Here is a 24,016-nt window from a genome sequence, read left to right as displayed (position 1 = left end):
CAGAGCTGCTTGGAGCTGAAAACATCCCTGTGGGTTGAGGATTGTTTTTTTGTTCTCACTGCCTGATAAGTGTCCCAAATCCCTGATCACAATCCCTGCTGGCGAGTCAGCTGCTGCATGTCTGACCGGGTGTGACTTCAAAAAACAGCAGGTGGTCTACCTCAGCAAACACAGGGTCCGACTCGAAAGTTGTTTTGAGAGTTCAATTACTTGCAAGATAAAGTAACAACAATTCAGCCTCTAAAATGTTAATGTTTCTCTAAATCTATTTAATTGTCTTGTTAATTTCTTATTTGTGTTGTTGTGCTTTACTGCCAAGACAGAATTGCTCTGTGAACATTGTGCATTGAGGGCTTGAAAACGCTACAGAGGACAATAATTGGCTGTAAATCTGAACTAATAGAGTCATGCAGCAATTGTACAGATTTGTGTAGCACATGAGCTCGTATCCACAGGTGCGTGAATGAGTTCAAGTACCCGTTAAAAACCCCGTTCTGATCTGTGTGCTCCTCAGGTATCACGGCCAAATTGGGGCCAGTCTCATACTGGGAGGAGTAGATTGCACTGGGAACCACCTGTACACGGTGGGGCCGTACGGCAGCGTGAACACGATGCCTTACCTTGCAATGGGTACCTACGAGATAGAAGGATATTCTCTAAGCATCGTGGCTCCAGAACATTCACCATTTAGAATAACATTTGAATCTGCTGTATTTATTCATTGGATTCCTTCTCAGACCTCATGTCTGTTTCATCCTGCAGGCTCTGGGGATCTGGCTGCTTTGGGGATTCTAGAGGACGGGTACAAACCCGACCTGGAGGTACGCCTCCTGGACACCTGTTACACACTGTGACAAGGATTGATAGTCAGGATCATTTACACACCATCACAACGTTATTTCACTTACTTTTGGTCATCTTTAACTTAATAATTGGCATAAAGTGGGATTGTAGGTCAAATAATCAGGTACATGCAAACAATATGGAAAATGTTTTTAAAAAATGATTCCTGTCACTATTGAATGACGAAATAGAAAAACTGTTTGGGTATTTGGGGAGTTTCTCTCTGTCATTTCCCTGAATTCTTGTAACTCTCCCAGCTGGACAAGGCCAAGGAGCTGGTGCGTACCGCCATCCACGCAGGAATCATGAATGACCTCGCCTCAGGCAACAACATCGACATCTGTGTCATCACCAGAGAAGGAGCGGACTACATCAGGCCGTACCAGGTGTCAGAGTACACAGACAAAAGGTAGGAGTGTGACTGACATCTGCTGTATGGATCAATTCTTAAAGGAGCTGTGAGTAGGATTGAGTCTCTGGTGACGAGGCTGCAGATTGTTTCCCCTTCCTTTCCAAGTGAGTCAATGATGTAAAAACAAGGACGGCTCCATAGAGCCAGTATTCAGTCTGTAGAAACATGGCTGTGCATGAAACTCCATGAAGAGGAGCCGCTCCTGTAGATGTGAAGGGCTCATTCCAAGCTTAATAAAACACACGATTCTTAGCTTTAGGTGATGATACTTTAATGAAAATATGCTATGAATATTACACTGAATTTATTTTCATTAATACCTCTAATCCTACACACTGCTCCTTTAAAAAGAGATTATGTTGAACCATGTGTACAAATAAGGTTTCCCTCTCAGAGTGGTAGATATCATTCTGTATGTCATTATACACATAATACTTTTTAGTTATTGAATCCCTCTAACCATCCATTCTTCTATCCTAGGAAAACAAAATACAAATATGGTGCAGGTACAACAGCGGTTCTGACGGAGAAAGTAGTTCCTGTAAAGCTGGAGGTTGTAGAGGAGACTGTGCAGCGGATGGATACAGCTTGATCTGTGATGCAGTCACACCTTAAAACAACACATTTAGCAGAAAAGTGAATAAATGTCTTTTTTTCACTTAAAAAATAAAATGCAAGCCGTGAAAACCATTTAATGAACATTGTCATGGTTTCTATTCTTCACTGTGAGGTGACAGAAATACATGAAACAGACTGTTTCGTCTATTGTATTTCAGACCAGATGAAAAAAATATAAAATGTGGCAAAATAATTCAAATTGAATGAAAATCTATTCCATCCCTCGCTGTTTATTTTCATGTTTTGAAATGATCTGCTAAATGTATTATTAATTTCAAGCCTAAAGCAGTGTATTTATTTATAATAATATTCCATCAACCCGACTACAGTAGATACAGCGTATTGTTATAAATATGAATTTCAAACACGCATTGATGACGTCATTACACCTCCGCTGCTGGGTTCAAACCTGATCGCTGCATTTCGCTCAGTAACTGATGACGAAACATAAACAGAGCTCTCCTATTGGTCGATGCAAGATGTATGCATGATTGTTTTTATTAACAGTAAGATTCTAACCACAGTTTTCTCTTATATGTTTAAATCGGGTTTTAAGTTATATAATGTTCATCTGAATGTATTCATGTAAACTTGTTGGTTTTATGTAGTTATCTGGTTCTTTTAGCATGCAGGGCTACAATAAAACAGCTTTTAAACCCTTTCACTTTCGAATTCATCGTCCCTTCCCAGGAAGTTATCCGTGACGCCTCTTCAGACACCTTCGTCATTCAGGAAAACTTAAGAGCAGAATATAATTCCAATATAGTTGGATACATGATGGCTCTTTTCCAAGTATCTGGTTTTAAGTCTTATGCTGAACTCCGTGAGCAGATTCTTCCAGCCAGACAGACGCATCTCTTGGACCGAACCAACCACTACAACTTCGGGACCAGAACTCAGGAATTTGCTGTCCCTCTGGGTGTAGACGTGAGTATCATTTCACCGAGTTTTGCTACGAAATGAAAAGTCGCCATCGTATCAGGTGACCCTGATGCAACAAGCGTGACGCGTCAGACGCGCTGTGGTTCAACGTCTTTTACGCGTCTGTGGTGCACGTGCGCTTCTCATGCAGCTTCAGATGATGCATTCACCTTAACAGTTACTGTGGGATAATATAACATGTATGATATTCCACTTTCTATTTCAGCCTTCAGGGTTTCTCAGAACCTGTAACCGTGATGGTGGTGTGAGTATAGACCTGAACCACGGGACGACCACCCTGGCCTTCAAGTTCAAACATGGAGTCATTGTGGCTGTGGACTCCAGAGCCTCAGCAGGCCGTTACTTGGGTAGACACGTTTTTATTCCTTACGCATCATATCAAAGATGTGTGCAGCTTTGAAATGTAACACAGAGGAACATGGAGTCATACAAAGTAAATGAGGCAATAAGAGTAACTCTAATTACAAAATGTCTTCTTTACACAAATGTGTCCCGCTCTGCAGCATCCAACGACGTCAACAAGGTGATAGAGATCAACCCCTACCTGCTGGGCACCATGTCGGGCAGCGCTGCAGACTGCCAGTACTGGGAGAGACTCCTGGCCAAAGAATGCAGCTCCGTCTGCAGTGGTTTGAACATCAATGTGTCCCCTCTGACATCTAATGCTCTGTGTGTCTGTGTATTTGACTGTCTGCATACTAAATGTGTTCCATGCAGAGTTGAGTAAAGTATCTGGTCTAGGAAAGAAACCGGAGAACATTCTCATGAGTGTGTGAAGACATGAATGTGTGAGGACATGAGTGTGTGAAGACATGTAGTAACGCATCAAAACACAAATTAAAACCAAATGACTAAATTATATTAATATAAATGTAGCCACAGTAATTGTATCATAAATGTGTTGTTTCTGTTCATTGTTGAGATTCAAACAGACACAAAGGTCGACTTGGACTCGAAGCCGAACAGATCCCTGACTTTACAAAAAACGTCCATAAGCCAAAGATAACAACAACAGGGTCAATGATGCAGTGGTGATGTTTTGGACGGACATGGATGTAAAATGGAACATGACAGGTCGACCCTGGAAACAACCCTGATGGATGTTTCTATTGATTGGTTTCATGACTTGGTCCCTCCAGGCTCTACAGGCTGAGGAGCAACCACAGGATCTCTGTGGCTGCTGCCTCCAAGCTGCTGTGCAACATGATGCTGGGCTACAGAGGCATGGGCCTCTCTATGGGAAGCATGATCTGTGGATGGGACAAAGAGGTGAGCTGTGGCTTTGAGTCTCACCGTCTGGGCCCAAACATGAGAATCCTTTTTCTTCCACTTCCTGTGAAGCAGAGCCTAGAAATACAAATGTCCTCACCTCACTGCACTAGATGATTTAGAGGTTGTCTTCTGAGGCACAATGTTAAATGTGGATCTTTTATGCTCCTGTTGGATGTCTCTGTGTCTCCAGGGTCCCGGTCTGTACTACGTGGACGACCAAGGGACGCGTCTGTCCGGCCGCATGTTCTCTACCGGCTGTGGGAGCAGCTACGCCTACGGCGTGGTGGACAGCGGCTACAGGGAGGACATGACGGTGGACGAGGCGTATGAGCTGGGCCGCCGGGGCATCGCTCACGCCACACACAGGGACGCCTACTCTGGAGGGGCGGTCAACAGTGAGTCCACTCTGGTTTCCATCTAGCAGACAGCAACATCCGTCTCACATTGTCTCCGTCAGTCCTCTTTGGTCCAGACTGGTGTCTCCACTATTGGACGGGTTACTGGGACGTTTCAGGACTAATTGTGTCCCTTTGGTGATCCTCTGACCTTCTATGTATCACCATCAAAGGGTCAAAAGGTCAACTTGTCCTTTAGTTTACGATAAATTACCTCAAAACTAAGAACATTTGCATGTAATTCTTTGCACTTTAGTGGTAAACAAAACCATTGACAGACTAGAGAGAATCAAACCATAAATAACAGTGATCATTATTAAATGAAATAACCAAAGGGAATCATTATTGATCTGTCCAGTCTGCAGCATTTTGCTCTTTAATTATGAATGAAACTATTCTTACTTAAACATTCCATAAATTCCCTTTTTATCATCTCTGCTCACTCACTTTCATAACCGCAGTAGGACAACAATTTACATCGATTTTCACTGCAAATTCAGTATTTCCTCGATTCAGTATCAAGAAAACGTTCATTCAAGTTGCTTAAAATAAAATATTATGTACAACTGACTAAAGGTTTCAGCCTAACGTTGTAACAGCAATGATCCTCTGTGGTTCCTCACTTCACAACAGAAATATACAGTTTTTTATGTTTTTCAAAGAGTTATAAAACTGTATGCTATGACTGTCGATTTGTGTTCCATTATAAAGTAGCAAATAGAAGAAATATAATAAATGAACCTCATTAAACAAGAACAAGCTGATGAGTCGACCTATAAACTCACACGTGTTTGATGTCGTTCTCGTCTTCCTCTCACACTCATTTCACGTCTCTACTGATACCTGCAAAGAGATGCATCAGAAATAAGGGAGGAGAGCCATGCAGAGTATGTAGCCATGGTCTGTGACCACTGGAAACATCTGTGTCCTTATGTGTACATTGGAGTAATGTGTGTGTGTGTGTGTGTGTGTGCAGTGTACCACATGCAGCAGGACGGCTGGATAAAGGTGTGTAAGGATGACGTCTCCGAGCTGATCCACCGCTACAGGAAGGGAATGTTCTGAATGCTCAGCACTCTGAACACACTGATGATGCGTTTCTTTCCAGAAGCTTCTTTGTGCACTTTTCTAGTAGTGATTTTGGAGATGATCCCACTGATGTCTCACAGCAGAGAAATGCTCTCCAAACGTTTCTTTCCTTCCACATGAACCTGAAGTCTACAGAACCAAAGTGTCACTAAACTGCTGAGCTCATTGTGTGCTGTTTGTTGCTAGTGATGTAATGCAGGTGCTGTGTGTGTTGGTTCTCACATGCTTCTGTGTACTAGTGTGTTCTTTGTGTTGACCACACATGCTGTTTAAAATACTTTCACCAACACAACACAACAATCCCAAATACAGCCCTGCTGTCCTGTGATGATTGACATGAACCAACCAAGAGGGAAATTGAGTCAGTGGGTCACATGTTGATGAAAATTAGAAGATTTAGATCTTAAGGCCTTTTTATTCTTTCCTCTTTCACTTTTTCAGTCCTTTTACTGTCAACCACATTATTTCCTTCAAAGAAATCCTGTTGTCAAAGTACAATAAATCCTTTTTCAAATAAATATTCTATGATAAATTATTTTAGATGCCTGGTGTGACGGTGACGTCATTTTGTTTTATTATTGATGGGCATGAAATGTAATTAAAACATACAGGAAGTGTTGAATCTTTCCAGAACTAAAGCTGTTGGGTGACATGTTCAAAGCTCTCGTGTTCCTGATGATGACAGTCTGACTATTAAATACTTATTATTAAATGATCCGGGTCATATCACAGGGCAATTTATTCATATTTACGTTGATTACATATTCATAGTTTAATGTATAATGGAACGATGACATGATTGTGAGAACGGCTGTGATGTCATCGGTTTCCAGGCAGAACCAAACACTTTTGACAAAGGAAGTATATTGGTCTGTATGAAAAAAGGTTAAACGTCTTAATCTTCACAGGTCTGTGAGTATGTTTGTTTTCTTTACCTTACGTTCAACTTTAAAGGTCCCAGGATTCTAGCAGTGAAGAAATAAACAATTTTCTTTATATAGAAAAATGGAAAGGCCCTGCAAAGATTTGTTGTTCAAATATATGAATGTATATACATATTAGTATTTCATAATGTAGGCATAACATATACGTACATACATCAATGAGATGTATTTAAAAGAGCAACAGAACCTCCTGACTTTATAAAGTCATCAGTTGCCGGGCAGATTCCAGTGCAACAAGTTTGTAAAGAAGCAAACTGAGGACAAAGAGCAGGAAGACACATGATGATACAAGTGATTCATGTTATTTGTGATTGCTCATTTCTTCATATAGAAATAAATATTACATACATACATATATACACATATATATATATATACACATATATACATATATATATATATACATATATATATATATACACATATATACATATATATATATACATATATATATATATACACATATATACATATATATATATATACATATATATATATATACACATATATACATATATATATATATACATATACACATATATTAATATACACATATAAACACTCACCGGCCACTTTATTAGGTACCCCATGCTAGTAACGGGTTGGACCCCCTTTTCCCTTCAGAACTGCCTTAATTCTTCGTGGCATAGATTCAACAAGGTGCTGGAAGCATTCCTCAGGGAGTTTGGTCCATATTGACATGATGGCATCACACAGTTGCCGCAGATTTGTCGGCTGCACATTCATGATGCGAATCTCCCGTTCCACCACATCCCAAAGATGCTCTATTGGATTGAGATCTGGTGATTGTGGAGACCATTTGAGTACAGCGAACTCATTGTCATGTTCAAGAAACCAGTCTGAGATGATTCCAGCTTTATGACATGGCGCTTTATCCTGCTGAAAGTAGCCATCAGAAGTTGGGTACATTGTGATCATAAAGGGATGGACATGGTCAGCAACAATACTCAGGTAGGCTGTGGCGTTGCAACGATGCTCAATTGGTACCAAGGGGCCCAAAGAGTGCCAAGAAAATATTCCCCACACCATGACACCACCACCACCAGCCTGAACCGTTGATACAAGGCAGGATGGATCCATGCTTTCATGTTGTAGACGCCAAATTCTGACCCTACCATCCGAATGTCGCAGCAGAAATCGAGACTCATCAGACCAGGCAACGTTTTTCCAATCTTCTATTGTCCAATTTCGATGAGCTTGTGCAAATTGTAGCCTCAGTTTCCTGTTCTTAGCTGAAAGGAGTGGCACCCGGTGTGGTCTTCTGCTGCTGTAGCCCATCTGCCTCAAAGTTCGACGTACTGTGCGTTCAGAGATGCTCTTATGCCCACCTTGGTTGTAACGGGTGGTTATTTGAGTCACTGTTGCCCTTCTATCAGCTCGAACCAGTCTGGCCATTCTCCTCTGACCTCTGGCATCAACAAGGCATTTCCGCCCACAGAACTGCCGCTCACTGGATGTTTTTTCTTTTTCTGGCCATTCTCTGTAAACCCTAGAGATGGTTGTGCGTGAAAATCCCAGTAGATTAGCAGTTTCTGAAATACTCAGACCAGCCCTTCTGGCACCAACAATCATGCCACGTTCAAAGTCACTCAAATCACCTTTCTTCCCCATACTGATGCTCGGTTTGAACTGCAGGAGATTGTCTTGACAATGTCTACATGCCTAAATGCACTGAGTTGCTGCCATGTGATTGGCTGCTTAGAAATTAAGTGTTAACGAGCAGTTGGACAGGTGTACCTAATAAAGTGGCCGGTGAGTGTATATATATATATATATATATATATATATATATATATTCTTACTTAACAAAGCAGCAAATTATACAGGAGAGAAACCTAAATAATGTTATTGTCACAGCAGTTGAAGCGTTGTTACTTTAGGACGCCATAGTGTGTGACCTCCCAGCAGAGAAGCCTGGAGGAGTAACTGGTGTGTGTTTTCTCAACTAGGCGGAGACGCAGACCTTGGAGAAGCCTTGACTCAGTCAAGTTTCTTGTTTAAGGAAAAGTTAAATCCTCTTCAGATATCTGAAGAATCACTGCTTTGCTCCAACAATGTTTACTCTTCTTGCTCTTTTGTTGGACGTCTACAGGTCAAAGACTCGTCCATTTGTCCTCAGAGACAACAGAGGACACTGAATATTCACATCATTGTAGATTCTCCAACCACAACATGTGCTGATAAGACTCAGGATTTAGAAATGTTACTCTGTTATAATAAAATGATCTCAGGTGATGAGAGTCTTCCATCTGCAGCAACTCCCACATGCTTTAAAGCAGTAAAGTGAAGAACCTCACGTTTAGAGGTCAAAGGGCAACAACAACATGCATGTGATTGTGGCTGCAGTCACAGAGGGGAAGCACATGGAATCACAACAACACAAACATCTGGAGCAGTGGAGCATTTATTGAACAGCAAGACAAAGGAACAAAAAGGGAAAATGGAGCCACTTTATCTACAAAACCACAAGTGATTTAGAGCTTTACTGTTCAACTCCCACGAAAACAAGAAGAAACACGTCCATCGATCCTAAACAGCAGTAAGAAATTTTAAACTACATTTCAATCAATTACATGATTCAACCAGAAACCCAAACAGCAGAAGCATCAAAGAGTAAATCTGGTGGATTAGTTTGAGATGAACACACTCGTAACAAAGAGAAAACTAAATAATTTACCACAAACTACTTTGACTCCATTTGGATAAAGATGTGTTAGTGAGTTCCTAGAAGTTAATGTAAGAGCTTTAAATATCAGACTGTAACAGCTGGGTTACTAGGGGGGAACGTAATGACCCACAGACACCTGTTCACCGTTGGTAATGGTCTTTATTATTTCTCCGGCTTGCTCTCGCCCCCACACTTCTCCCACTCGCTCCAGTCTCCCTCTTAAATACAGGGAAGCATTTCCTCAATTGGCCTCAGCTGGAGGTTCATCACCTCCAGCTGTCACCATTCCCCGAGCCACTCCCCCTCTCTCCTCCTCGGCAGCCGAGCCGAAACCACGCCCGCCACCACACAGACTTTATCTGAGGAGCTGATGTGAAGCTTTGTGTGTCTTTCTCTTAATAATCTCTCATATCTTTGTTGTAGAAAAAGTCAAAGAGTGTCTTTACATGAGAAGCTCCTTGTGCTCATACTGAGGGAAGCTTTGTGAAGCAGCAGCTGGGAATAGTTCATGTCCCACGTGGAGCTACTCACTGTGTGCAGGACGCTGACTTCAAGCTTTAGGATTCAGTTCCTCAGCGAGCTCAGAGCCTTCAATAGAAGAACGGAGTTTGTCTGAAGAGCGTTTGGCTGGAAAAAAAAGGAAAGAGAATTTTAGGGTCAGTGTTCTAACGGCTTCCTCCCAGTAGATACAATCTCAGTTTTTTATACCTATTTTCTCTTAAAATTACTATCTGATGAATGTGTAGAAACAACATCAACAACATTTAAGTGTCTGTCTACAAAACAAGTTTTGTCTTAACGTAGTATTGTCTAAAAGGTAAATTATACTAAACATATGAAGTATATAAGCTAATATGATTTAATAACATGTACATAGTAATACATCTTACAAAGATATGAATTTGCTTCTTCTAGTGATGACATCATGACATCATGTGACTGATGAAAAGCATCAACTCAAAGCCTAAAATCAAATGCTCCTCAACACTGGTCTCTGATTGGCTCTCTCACCGTTCCTATTTCTCTTATACACCAAGAATCCAACCACAGCAGCGATGAGGCCAAGAACAGCCACAGCAGCGATGATGATGATGAAGGTGAAGCCAGCAGGTTTCTCTGTGGAGCACAAAACAACCAAAGAGTCTCAAGCTGAACAGATGAAGCAGGTCACAAGAGAAGAAGATCCACTGAACAGACACCATGTGACGTCATGTCTTCATGATGACTGAGACACATATTGGATGAACTTGACTGTCTGATTCACTGATGGATACATGGATTAATCCCAGGATTTACTCATCTTTAAGGGACCAGTAGTTGTGTGAATGCAGATTCTACAATGTTCCACATTACAATAGTTCACCATGGACTCAAATGAAGCTCTTACTTGGAATGACTTTACAAAAGGATGGTGAAAAAGAAACTTATTGGCAAAGTGAAATATTGACACATTTGTGTATTAATGTCGACTAGTAAACAGAGTTCAGAACTCTTGCTGTGGTTTAATTCTGATCTGAGCCTTAAAATGACTACAAAAAAAAACGACATGAAACAAATGTAAGAAAACACAACTTTCCAAATCCAAAAGACACAAAGTGAACAAAGTGAAGGTGTGCGTCCCTCCGTCACCGCTCCGGGTCTCAGACCTACCCGTGTTGGACCTGGTCTTGTCCAGTTTGGTGACCATGTCCTCGTCCACACCAGACAGCTGGAACACACACTCGTACCTCCTCCAGTCTTCAGTAGGGACGGAGGACAGTTTCAGGTCAACCCTCATCTGGAAGGTCCCGTCGTGGTTGGGGAGGATCTCTCCGAGGTCCACGTCCTCATGGAGCTCCTCTCCATCTTTCCTCCAGAAGAGGGTGGCGCTGTCGGGGTAGAAACCTGTAGCGTGGCAGCTGACTGGAGAGGAGGGAGTCTTCTGGAGGAGAGACACTGAGGGACGCTCTGGAGACACAACAGAGGGACCGGTAAGAGGTCCTTTATTAATATTTAATGTGTATTAATATCACTCATCTTTGATGTAGTGTATTTAAATTGTATTTAAGTTTACTAAAAGAATGAAATGTCTCTAAAGTTTCATTGATTAAAGAAGGGAGAAAAACAGATGAGGGGTGAGACGGATTAGAAAGGGAGGAGGACAGTGTGAGAGAGTAAAGAGACAGCGAGACGGACAGAAACACAGCAGAGACAAAGACAGAATGGAGGGACAGAGTGGGGACAGGTGTGAGGGGGGAAGTGAGGGAGGGAATGCAGTGAAGGAGAGAAGGAGTTGAGGGGGGGAGACATGTGGGAGACAGTGGGTCTCTGTGTGTTGCTGACACGTTGCTATGGCAACAACAGAAGATTTATGAGCATCGTGTCCATGGAAGGACATCAGGTCATGTGATCCTACCGGTTCTCGTCAGAGAGCTCCTCCCGTACTTCTTCAGCCACTCGGGACACAAATGAGTCAGGTGGTTCTTCTTATGTGCTATCAGAGCTCTGTCATTATCCCACTTGTGTTTGGTGATGACAGCCTGCGGTTTAGGAGCAATCCACTGCTCTGTCTGCAGGTCAAATGATATGAAGTCTTCTCCATCATAACCATGCTGATCATAACCCTTAACCTTGTTGGTCTCATCATCCCATTCACAGCTGTACATCCTCTGGTAAATGTGGACACCTGAGAGAGAGAGAGAGAGAGAGAGAGAGAGAGAGATTTGATTTTTTTTTTGATTTTTTAAACAAACGCTTTATTTACATCTTTATAGTCTTTTCAAATTCAGACATGTTAAAAGTTCACGTTGTTTTGTTTTTCTTTAAAAATATACACCCTTCATTTTTTAAAAACTGGTGCAAACACCAACTCATTTTTGATCACAGAACAAACAACATTATTAAAACACCAATTCAATTCAATTCATTTTATTTTGTATAGCCCAAAATCGCAAATTTGCCTCAGAGGGCTTTACAGTCTGTACACATGCAACATCCTCTGTCCCGAAACCCTCACATCGGCACAGGAAAAACTCCCCAAAATATGAAAAAACCCTTCAATGGGGAAAAAAGGGAAGAAACCTTAGGGAGAACGTCAGAGGAGGGATCCCTCTCCCGGGATGGACAGACTGCAATGGATGTCATGTGTACAGAGCGTACACCAGCGTTGTTTAAAAGCGTCTACGTCTCCAATGTGCTTATAAAAACAAAACTCGAGGCCGAGCCTGGCCCTGATGTTCACCAGCCACACTGCCCTGGCTTCCTGCCCCTCTCCGTTCTTTACTTTGGCTTTCCGGCTCAGGTAGATGGCCATTTTTGCTTCCCCCGAGAGATAGTTAAGGAGCTGCCACTTTTCTTTTTCTGCTTTTTTAGGCAGCTCCCATGATAAAAATTTTCTCTGTAAAAACCACATTAAAAAGATTAAAAACCAATGTTAAAAGAGAGAAGAAACTCGCAAGTCTCTTGCACTCAGTAAAAACATGATAAATAGTCTCTCGGAGGTCACAGAAGGGGCACTTGCTCAGGACAGTGGGGTTGATGGCAGAAATAAAAGCGTTGGAGGCGACAGCACCATGTAAAATTCTCCACTGGAGGTCGGCAGTCCGTTTTTTTAGGGGAGGTTTGTATAAAATCCTCCACTGTGGGCCAGGTCCATTTTGTCCCAGTCTGTTTGACCACACAGTGGGTAGTCTGTTGCATAGTCCAGCCCGGTTTATGCCCTTCACACAGTTAAAATACAGAGTCTTCTTGTCTGCCTCATGTAGTGTTAGTGCCTCCGGGCGTGTTGTAGCGAGCAGGGGGCCGGTGAGGTCCCCCAGCCCCGGGCTCAAATAAATCTCGGGGAAAGGGTCTGCAGGGTCCGGCTCCAATAGGCCCTGGCTGTAGTTTTTGAGGAGGGTCCTTTCCTCTCCCGTCAGCCTCTGGTTCCACAGCTCAAGGACCATCCTTGCCACTCGGACGGAATGCAGTCCCAGTAGAGAGCCCAGGGCCGGGGCGTCGTTCAGCGTCGGCCCCACTGCGTCCACCAGCTGCTGCAGGCACAGGACTCGTGCTCTCAGCAGCGCCCCCATCAGGCCAGGGGTACCACTGCTGCAGATGTCTAGCTTCGCTGCATGAATGAAGGTTCTCTCAACAACCAGTACAGAGAGGAAGACTGTGGGCACCTTTTACGCTTAAAAAGGGCCCAAGACTTAAAAACACCCTGATAAAACAGAGGTAGCCCATTTAGCTTTAAAACATTAGAATCAATTAAAAACAGAGCAGTATCCAGCCCCATGTTGTTTGCACGCCTGAAAATGCAGCTTGCCACGTCTCTCCACACTAAACCATCTGGACCTGTGAGGTATTTCTGTATAAACTGGAGTCTAAAAGTGGCCGTCCGGCTGGCCAGGTGGACGAGGCTCTGTCCCCCCTCCTCCCTGGCTAAAAACAGCACCCCTTGTGGCACCCAGTGTAGACCCCCCCAAAAAAAGTCTACCATTTTTTTTTGTATGTGGGCCAGGAAGCCCGAGGGAGGGTCTAAACAAGTGAGTCGGTGCCACAACTGAGATGCAATCAAGTTGTTTAAAACCAGAATTCTACCTTTAAAAGACATTTGAGGGAGCAGCCACTTCCACTTAGAAAGTTTCCCTTCAATTCTTTCTGTGACGCCCTCCCAATTCTTCTGGACCATGCTCTCTTGTCCGAGGTATATTCCCAGATATTTAAAACCGTCCTTCTTCCACACTATGTTCTGGGGAAGAACTGGGAGGCCGCCACGCCATTCACCGACAGCGAGGGCTTCACTTTTCTTCCAGTTCACCCTCGCTGTCGATGTTTTGCTAAACTTCTTTACAATGTCGGTTAAAAGGTCTGCATCCCTCTGGTTTTTAATAAAAACAACAACATCGTCGGCATACGCCGATAAAATCATTCTTCCTCTAAAACCAGGCAAAACCAGGCCTTCCAGGCTAGAGCGTATTTTTTCAAGGAGGGGTTCCAGGGAGAGTGCATAGAGCATCCCGGACAGAGCACAACCCTGCCGGACCCCTCTATACACTCTAAAAGGTGCACACAGACTTCCGTTTATCTTCAGCACACTCTCAACGTCCTTGTACAACACTTTGATCTTAGCTATAAAACCAGCGCTGAACCCATACTTCCCCATGACTTTCCAGAGGAAGTTGTGCTCAACGCGGTCAAAAGCCTTTTCCTGGTCTAGAGAAATCAGGCCAGTATTAATGCCCAATGAGCTGGAGACCTCCAAAACATCTCGAATGAGGTAGACATTATCTACCATGGACCTGCCGGGCACACAGTAGGTCTGGTCCCGATGGATGACCTGCTCCATAGCTTCCCTCAGCCTGGAGGCAAAGACTTTGGACAGAAGCTTGTAATCCACACACAGCAGGGACACAGGGCGCCAATTGCCGATGTCCTGCAGGTTTCCCTTTTTTGGCAGCAGTGTTATTATGGCTCTGCGGCAGGACATCGGCATGGAACCAGAGGCCAGACTCTCATTGAACACATCTAGTAGGTCCCCTGCAAGGATGTCCCAGAAAGTTTTATAAAATTCAGCTGTGAGGCCGTCAATGCCTGGTGCACGTCGTCCGTACATTCCCATCAAGGCGGTCCTCAGCTCCTCTACGGTTATGGGCTTGTCTAGCCACACGTTGGTCTCATCAGAGACTTGAGGTAGTTCGTCCCCGAACTCCTCTGTCAGTGGTTCCTCCCCCCTGTACTCACTGGCATACAGGGAGGAGAAAAACCCCACAGCTTGCCTTCGAATCTGGCATGGTTCCACAACTGGTTGCCCTGCGTCACCTAGCAGTGAGTGGATCACCCTCCCCTGCCCACTCTTCTTCTCCAGGCCGAAGAAGTAGCCAGAGGGAGTGTCCATCTCTGTGATGTTCTGGAATCGGGACCTGACCAGTGCACCCTGGACTTTAACATCAAACAGGTCGGCCAGAGCCATTTTTTTCCCTTTGAGGACTTCAATATGTCCTCGATCTTCTGTGGACTCGCTTAAACGCTCTAGTTCCACTATATCAGTTTCCAGGTCCTTCATAGATCTGGTGATGTCTCTGGTAACGTTGAAGGTGTGCTGTTGACAGAGGAGCCTAATCTCAATCTTACCATGATCCCACCATTGCCTAAGACTGCTAAAATCGCTCTTCCTCAGCCTAAAAACACCCCAGAAATATAAAAGGACCTCTCTAAAATTCTTAAAGTTAAAACTGAGTTAAAATGCCAATATGCACTTTTAGGTGAACAGTTTCCAATAAAAACATTACATAGAAGCAACGAATGATCGGTAAAACCAGCAGGGACAATATTGCACATCTTAAAAATATTAAAATGCTGCTTAAAAACATAAAAACGATCTAATCTGGCTAAGGAGATTCTACCTTCTCTAAAATGGGACCACGTGTACTGCCGACAGTCTGTGTGCATCCTTCTCCACACATCCACCAGGCCGTGAGAGTGGACCAGCTGCCTCAGAGCGTGCTGTGAAGCTGGATGTGGCTCTGCGTGATTACGGTCTTTTAAATCATTTTCTGTGCAGTTAAAATCCCCCCCCAAGAATAAAAAATCCTCTGAGGCACAGCTATTTAAAACATCATCAATTCTTTGTAAAAACAGCTTCCTTTCTGCACCGATTGTTGGGGCATACACATTGATAAAAACAACAGTAAAAAGGTCGAACCGCGCCTTGACTAAAAACAACCTCCCCTCGATGATGTGTTTGACCTCCAGTGACAAAAGATTAAAAGACCTGGAGAAGAGGAAGCCTACTCCTCCACTGAGGTTGGTGTTGTGGCTTAGGAGGACTTTCCCTTCCCACTCCTTCATCCAGTCGGCCTCGTTGGTGCTGTCGATATGGGTTTCTTGTAAGAAGAGAACATCAATACACTTAATTTTTTTAAATTCATAAATAGATGCTCTCTTTTCATCTCTGGCTCCATTCACATTTAAACTCCCAACTTTAAAAGTATTCATTGTGGGTAGGTATGCAGAAAAAAGTAAATAAATTAATAAAAATCAATAAATTAATTAAAACACACATTGGAGATTTCAACATTACCCTTCTTCAATGCTCTGCGTACTTTTGATAAGTTTTTTTAATCTAAAACCCTCCTGCTCAGTGAGGCCAGCCTCCTCCCTCCGACTCATGTGGTGTCTAGCAGAGGTGTAAAACAAGTTTAGGTCTGGAAAATAATCTATCACTTTTATTCCCTTTTTGCCTTTTGTTTTTTTCAAGAATGTTCCTATTCTTTCAGCGGTGTACATCTTCTGCTGCTGGCTGTTGCTAAAAAAAAACGTCGGCGCCTCACTGCAGTCTGAGAGCTCCCCTTCACTCTCGCTGTCCTCTGACTGCCTTTGTCCCCGACCCGTCTGTGGATCTTCCCCGCCCTTGCTGGCCTTGGCTTCGCTGCCTGTATTCTGGGCTTTTTTTTCCTTTCGGGGGCAGTTGTTTGCTCCCCTGCCTCCTCCTCCTCCATTTCAGCTTCCTCTACCTGTTCTGCCCACCCGCGCCCACTTGTACCTTCCCCAACTCCTCCGCCACCCTGCTCTGTTTCCTCTGCAGGCTCCCCATTCTTTTCACCCATTCCTTTCCTTTCCCCTCCATCCTCTCCATTTTCCACCACACCCAAAGCCTTCCCCCCACTTCCCTGGACACCATCACCATTCACACTCCTACTCATACTCACCCCGTGCAGGTCAGGCACAGCAGCGCTACCACTACGCCGCCTTGGCACAGAAACGGGCGCCGCAATCGCCCTTCCCCCGCCGGAGACGCGACCGCCGGGGGCCCGACTGGAGCGGCGTCCGCCAACCCAGTCTCCAAAAAAAGCGTGAAATAGCTACGTTGGTCCACCGTGATAAACGTAGTCATGTTACGTTTTCCCTCAAAATAACGTTACTATGTTACGTTTCTTTTGGCCCATTCATTTACATTGCTTTGCAAATAGGTCACGTGACTATCAAGTTTCCCGTTAGTGAAAAGAAAAACATGGCGGACGGTCAGCATAATCTCTGTGAAAAACACAATATTTTAAGAAAGCATCAGCATTTGTATGCATTTCGATGGCATTTCTAGCGAGAAGTATGCGTTATTCTTTCATAATCTTCTATCAGAGACTGTAGAAGACCTTCCGTTTATTCGTTTCTGCGAAGATTTGAGTGTCCCTTTGGGAAAGCGTGGCTACGCAACGCCTTTAACGGCGCATTATTAAAAAAACACTTCCAGTGGGGGCGTTACCGTAAAGAAGCGTTCAGCCTTAAAGCCACTAATCGCCAAACAAAACAAACTCAAAGCACTCGAATCACATTATGACTTTTTAAACATAAATTCCGTTATTCCGCCTAAAACTCTCGGTTGTTGTGTGAGTGCAACTTCCCCCCCCCGAACATTACGTCTTGTTTACATGGGAAAGGGGGGCGGGGCTTCGCCCTCAGAGCGGAGCGTCATTTCTCGCTCCACACGTCTCCTCTTTTTACTGGCCAGGAAAACGGGCGATCCATCCCACGTGGGTCTGGCTCCATTCCATTGGCTCTGACGAATCCATAGAGAGGCGGGACTTATAATTTGCCCGGCAAACGGAGAGATTTGAGCTGCATTGCTTGCCCTGTGCGTGAAGTGGCCGTGAGGCCTCCACTAAAGTCTCTCTCTATTTGTTCTGCTTTACTCAATAAAAGTAAAACCTTTACAGATATACTGTCCACACACTAGGCTAACATAACGGAGACTTCCAGGCTTCGTCCTTTATGTTTTATGGGGATAAAGCCCCTGTAAGTAGTTTTTTCCCAAGCAAATCTGAGTTTCTTCTTTTTTTGTGTGTCCCATACAAATATCAAAATATATATACTGATTTTGACATCCAAACACACTCACTTATGTTCCCTTTTATCATGACAACAAGAAATTTCAAGATATACCTTTTGCTTTCATAAATATGACAGTTTTAGTGTGTAAATGCCCAGCAGTGTACGGTCCGGGGGCCCCATGTTTTTCTTTTCACTAACGGGAAACTTGATAGTCACGTGACCTATTTGCAAAGCAATGTAAATGAATGGGCCAAAAGAAACGTAACATAGTAACGTTATTTTGAGGGAAAACGTAACATGACTACGTTTATCACGGTGGACCAACGTAGCTATTTCACGCTTTTTTTGGAGACTGGGTTGCGTCCGCCGGGGGTCCGACCGGAGCGGCGTCCGTCGCGCCCCCCGCCGGAGACGCGACAGCCGGGGGCCGGACCGGAGCGGCGTCCGCCGCGCCCCCGACCGGAGACGCGTCCGCCGCCGGAGACGCGCCCGCCGCGCCCCCCGCCGGAGACGCGTCCGCCGCAGCCCCCGCGGCCGCACCCGGGCCAGGTGGAGCAGGGACCCCCCGCCTCGGACAGGCTCTCACGGAGTGCCCCTCCTCACCGCAACCGAAGCATTTCATCAACGAGGATGTTGCAAAAATCACGTATTCATAATCATCTACCTTAACATGGAAGCGGAGGTTGAGCTCTACATTCCGGTTGTTAAGGATCATATACAGGTGTCTGCGGTGAGACACTACGTGCTTCAGCAACGGAGACTTACATCCAGACAAGATCTTTTTGATCGGTGAAACCAACTTTCCGTGTCTAGAGAGCTCTCTGCTGAGGAACTCGTCGGTAATAAATGGAGGGACATTGGACAAAACAATTCTTGTTGCCGGTTGCGTTAGCGGCAACACCTGCACAAACAAATCATTCACCGTGAGGCCTGTCTCGACGACGCGGTTCACCTTCTCCACCTGGTCCAGGAAGATGACCACGGCGCCGTTCATGCGGGAGGCCGATTTAACGCTGCCGTGCCCGACCTTCTCCCCCACAGCCAACCCGATGTCCTCTACGCTACACGTGAAGTCAGCGGCGATCTTGATGCCGTGCTTCCTCGTGAGCTTGGACAACGTGTCTCCATTTACCATGGCGTCTAGAGACGCCGACCGGCGAGACACCGGCAGGAGAAAAAGAAACCACCAAATAAAGAACCCAAAGACTAAACCCTCAACTAAGGTGAAAAACAAGCCATTAACCACATTAAATTAAATATATATAACTAAGAAGAAAAACAATGTAAGAAAATCGCTCAATTCGCCACTCGCCCACACACGCTCACACACACTCACTCCCAGCATGCACCGAGAGAGAGAGAGAGAGAGAGAGAGAGAGAGAGAACATGTTAAGCTATTTGCTTGATAAAAGACTTTAGTCATCCTCTGATTATAAACATTCATGTTGATTCATATAAATAATTCATCATCTAATTGATTGATGTTTCAACACTAAAATCACTGAATGTTTCTTATAAACACTGCAGTCCACTTTAGTTCATGAACTCTCATCTGTATCATACTCCAGATTTCGGGCTCACACTAATAATTCTAGTCTTTGCAGATGATGTCATTACTATTTTGAATGAATCCATGAATTGTTCACACTGTAAAATGTCAGAGAGGCTGATGAAACCTTGGAAGTGCTTCTTTAGTGTGAACAACACTGAGCAGTATTTCATTCATCACCATTTCAAACAGACAAAGAGGAACAAGTCGTCTCAGTGAGAAACCTCAACTAGAAAATGTTGGACGTCATCTGATAAAAACCTGGAATGAAAAACTGCAGCATCGACTCCCTGAGATCAAGTAAAGCTCATCTAATGGGAAAAGTATTCATTATGTTTATATACTTTATAAAAAACTTGTTTCAGTCAAGAAAAGACCTCAAACTGTTTAATGTGTGTGTGTGTGTGTTTATGTACTAACATAAAGGACACAAATATAAACATAAAGCGTGAAACATAAACAAACCTCCAGTTTGGTTGAAGCGTTGTTTTACTGTTTCAATGTTGGCTTTGAAGACCTGCTGGTGGCCCATAAGGATCTTAGTCCCCCTCTCCCAGTACTGAGGATCCTCCTCTGTGACTCTGCTCATCCAGTTCTGTCTGAATTCTGCTCTCCTGGTGTTACTGTCATAGTGATAAATCTCTACTTCATCCACCAGCCCAACAGACACAAACTCTGGGAAGTTTGGGACTCCAGAGGTCGCAGTGAAGAGATACTTCAGAGAGTGAATCCCTGGAACCAAAAAGGAATCATTTTCACTTCTGATGTCACACTTTAATAAATCAATAATGATGTTGTTTTCCTGCACACAGAAATAAAAAAAACACAGAACATCCAAGACACCCTGATAACATCTGCTGTGTTTAACAACTCAATAAATACACAAATAAATGTTTACTTTGATATTTATGATGATTCAGCTTTTAAAAACATTATATTCTGAAATGAAATATTAAATAAATTGCTTATTGAGATCATCATTTCTGACAATTCTGGTTTGTAAAACCACATTAATTGTTATTGTATAATGTTCCTTATATTTACATTTAATTTGATCGTTTACATCAAACTATTTTATGTCATAAATTGTGACCTCAGACGTTTCTTCTTGTGAGGTTTTAAACATTAACTTTGAACTCTGAGTTTCTTGAAGTGAAGTAGCAGCACAAACAAGTTCAAAGGTCATTTATTTCTGTTTATATTCTATATGATTAAAATATTTATTCATTCTGTTCTTTTTTGGATTCAACTGTCAAGAAACAACAAACAAATCTGACCAGCTTCTTGTGTATTTCTATATTTAAGCTTAACTTTAGAATATCTTTATAAAAAACTAAAGTATAAACACAAGGACACAGATTTAAATGTAAGAAACGTCTCCTCAGTGATTTGTGACTGACTGACATCCCTTTTTTTCACTGGTCGCTGCCTTCACTTTCACATACAACACAGTTGGTGATCTGTTCACTGGTGCACTTGATGTTTTACTTTCATTTCAGCTTTTCTTTTTTATTCTACATCCCCTTATCCTTTAGCCTTTGATTTTATACTGCCGAGTTAAATTGTAATTTAAACATTCCATTTCTCTTGCATGTTATTTGTCTTGTTGTCCATTGTCTCATTGTCTTACTGTCCAATGTCATGCACCAAACACCATGTCAAATTCCTTGCATGTCTAAATGTTACGGATTTATTTGACTTTCGATCAGCTGGATGAAAAGAATCTAAGAAGATTAGAATATTATTCTAAAGTCTCAGCACAGTAAACTCACTGGTTGTCCTTGATCTACAAGGCTCTCCTCGGTATGGTCCCGTCTTATCTATGTTCACTCCTCCGTGGAGCAGAAAACCGGTACGCTTTAAGGTCCAGCGACATTTACTGCTTGTACATTCCACGAGTGCGGACTGAATTGGGGATAAAAGCATTCAGTTTTTCCGCCCCATCAACATGGAACAATCTCCAGGCTGACCTGAAATTCTCTCAACTTGTGTCTTTTAATGTTTTCCGACGTCTCCAAATGGACAGACAACAAAAATCTAATCAACGGTGCCTCTGCTTTTGACCATTTTTTCTTTGTATTTTAGTTTTTAACTTAATTTGTATTGTGGTTTTAGTCATGTCATGTATATGTATTTTATGGCTGTTTTTTAACGACGTGTGCTGCTGCCTTCTTGGCCCGGTCGCCCTTGAAAATGAGATCTCAATCTCAATGGGACTTTTACCTGGTAAAATAAAGGTAAAATAAAAAAAAATTAAAAAAAATGTTTTTTAATCTGTCAGAGAATAAATCTATTTCCTGATAATGCATCAAATACTGCAGAGAGATGCTGGACGTTTGAGGCTCATTCTGACATCAATAAAGTCTAAATATCAAATATTTTAGCTGATAGCATTTTTTAATATAAACACATGAGCTAAACTCACTGGATTCAGATGGATAAGTTGTTGTTTTTGTGACTGAGACACAAACTAAGAGTTTAAAATCAACTTTGAGCTCAGACTGAGTTGGACATTTCTTCACTTCTTTCTTCTCACTCATGAGACAACAAGCTGATGTCTACAAGGAATATTGATGACTGATTCATCGGTCCAGATTGACCAAACAGCGTCAGTGTGACGTCATCTGTGACGTGCCGCGTCATGTCTGCTAAAAGAGCGGTCCCTCCGTTTAATGTCCCGAAGACAGAGACAGCAGAGTGAGACAAACACACTTCTGTCCTTCACACAAACTCACGAGAGGAAACACGCGCGCACTTTGACAACATTTGTTACTTTTTACAACTTTCTCTGACGTCATCAAGAAACATCAGAGACACTTCACCTGATGACTGCAGCCTATGAGGACACGAAGCGTCTCTTCTTCTACAATTAAACAAAGCGTTAACTCACGTGGTGCAGCGGCGTGAAGGCTTATCATCAGGAGAGCCAGAACCGAGCTCTGCGCACCGAGACCTCGCATTTTAAGTTCCGCTTGTTTTACCGGGAAGGAGAAAAGGTTTCACCGTCCGTTCTGTTCCGGGATCAGTCCTCAACTGAGGGAGGAGGAGGTGGACCGCTTCTTCTTCTTCTTCTTCTTTGGGATTTTACGGCAGCCGGCATCCAATGAGTTGCATTGCTGCCATCTATGGGCCTATCCCACTATTGCTTTACACTCTGTCATACACTCCAGCATCTCTCAAAAATTTAACAAGGCATTTCTTTCCCCACTCGCTTACTCCTAGAATATTTTCCAGAGTTAGATCTTCCACGCCAATTTCTCTCAGTCCTGAGAATAGCTCCTGCCTTTGCCGGTCATACTTCCTACACAACATCAGCACATGCTCCACTGTCTCAGGTTCCATACATGAGCACAGGCCACTCTGATGCTTTCCTATAATATATAAAGTGCTGTTCAGTCCTGTGTGACCAATTCTCATTCTAGCCATAGTAACCTGCTCTTTACGACTGCCCCCCCCTCTGCTTTTATTGATATTAACCGTAGCATGTACCCTGAATAGCTGCCTCCCTTTGGCTTCCTGCTCCCATACTTGCTGCCACTTTAGCATTGTTTCCTGCCACACTACACTTTTACCTTCTGCCTTAGATAGGCTTAAATTTACCTCTATAACCTCTTTTTGAGCAGCCCTTTTCGCCAATTTATCAGCCTTTTTGTTATACGTAATGCCTACATGAGCTGGAACTTGCAGCCATATAAATACTCTGCCTCACCTCGATTTCGTTCCTTTCAACATCCATTGTTTCCTGATCTGACCTAAAATATCAATCACTTATTTCTATAAATCTCTCCCATTCTGCTTTATTGAACATCCACCTTCCATACCGAACTTCTGTGCTCCCCCTTACCTCAACATTCAGTTTACATATGACTGGGTAGTGGTCACTTCCAAAAGTGCCGTCTTTATACACTTCCCACTCACATTTTAAAGCCAGCCTGCTAGACACAAGTGTAAGGTCTAATACTGACTCCCTGCCCGATCTAACATCTATCCTAGTCTTTCTACCATCATTCATACACACTAACTTCCTATCATTCATTATCTCCTCAATCACCTGTCCATTATTATCTGTCTTATCCCCCCCCCACACTGTGTTGTGAGCATTAAAATCTCCACACCATACAACATTATCCCTATCCTGGCCTTCTATTTCCTCCATTTCTTTTACTTCTAGCTGTTTACAAGGATTATTAGGGCCTGAGCCGACTGCAAGTCGGGCGAAAGCCCTATTGAAATTGCAAGAATTCTTCTTCTTCTTTTTATTATTTCGCCACTTCGAACGCACTTTCGGGGACTTCATCATGTTCAAAAACTCTTGAATTTTTGCACGCGCATCAGAAGTGCGCAAAATTGACGTATGATTGGGGTCCCGCAATTAGAGGAGAAAAAAAAGATCTCTCTAGCGCCCCCCAAAGTGGCCGCAATGTTAATTTTTTTTTTTACTTTTACCGATCGACTTGAAACCTTTTCACACAAGTT

General features: G+C 43.2%; 3 protein-coding genes across 3 annotated transcripts; 2 read left to right on the top strand and 1 right to left on the bottom strand.

Moving 5' to 3' along the window:
- Nucleotides 1–505: 505 nt before the first annotated feature.
- On the top strand, nt 506–2,240 carry LOC134107064 (proteasome subunit beta type-7-like). Its single transcript, XM_062558347.1, has 4 exons — nt 506–630; nt 763–821; nt 1,101–1,252; nt 1,736–2,240. The coding sequence occupies exons 1-4, from the start codon at nt 612–614 to the stop codon at nt 1,845–1,847; spliced, it is 342 nt and encodes a 113-aa protein (XP_062414331.1). The 5' UTR covers nt 506–611; the 3' UTR covers nt 1,848–2,240.
- A 314-nt stretch (nt 2,241–2,554) lies between these two features.
- Nucleotides 2,555–5,959, top strand: LOC134107066 (proteasome subunit beta type-8-like). The gene is made up of 6 exons (XM_062558349.1): nt 2,555–2,800; nt 3,021–3,162; nt 3,319–3,427; nt 3,952–4,084; nt 4,278–4,482; nt 5,459–5,959. The coding sequence occupies exons 1-6, from the start codon at nt 2,648–2,650 to the stop codon at nt 5,545–5,547; spliced, it is 831 nt and encodes a 276-aa protein (XP_062414333.1). The 5' UTR covers nt 2,555–2,647; the 3' UTR covers nt 5,548–5,959.
- A 3,148-nt stretch (nt 5,960–9,107) lies between these two features.
- Nucleotides 9,108–22,583, bottom strand: LOC134107053 (H-2 class I histocompatibility antigen, K-K alpha chain-like). The gene is made up of 6 exons (XM_062558331.1): nt 22,431–22,583; nt 20,006–20,272; nt 11,600–11,869; nt 10,855–11,151; nt 10,216–10,320; nt 9,108–9,831 (listed from the first exon to the last, which is right to left on the bottom strand). Exons 1-6 carry the CDS (start codon nt 22,498–22,500, stop codon nt 9,755–9,757), a joined length of 1,086 nt encoding a protein of 361 aa, XP_062414315.1. The 5' UTR covers nt 22,501–22,583; the 3' UTR covers nt 9,108–9,754.
- Between the last annotated feature and the right edge of the window lie 1,433 nt (nt 22,584–24,016).

The sequence above is a fragment of the Pungitius pungitius genome, chromosome 17, assembly GCF_949316345.1.
Source record: "Pungitius pungitius chromosome 17, fPunPun2.1, whole genome shotgun sequence".
NCBI classification, from domain to species: Eukaryota; Metazoa; Chordata; class Actinopteri; order Perciformes; family Gasterosteidae; genus Pungitius; species Pungitius pungitius.
The sequence above is the reverse complement of the archived record's forward strand: the minus strand, read 5'-3'. Positions and strand labels throughout refer to the sequence as shown.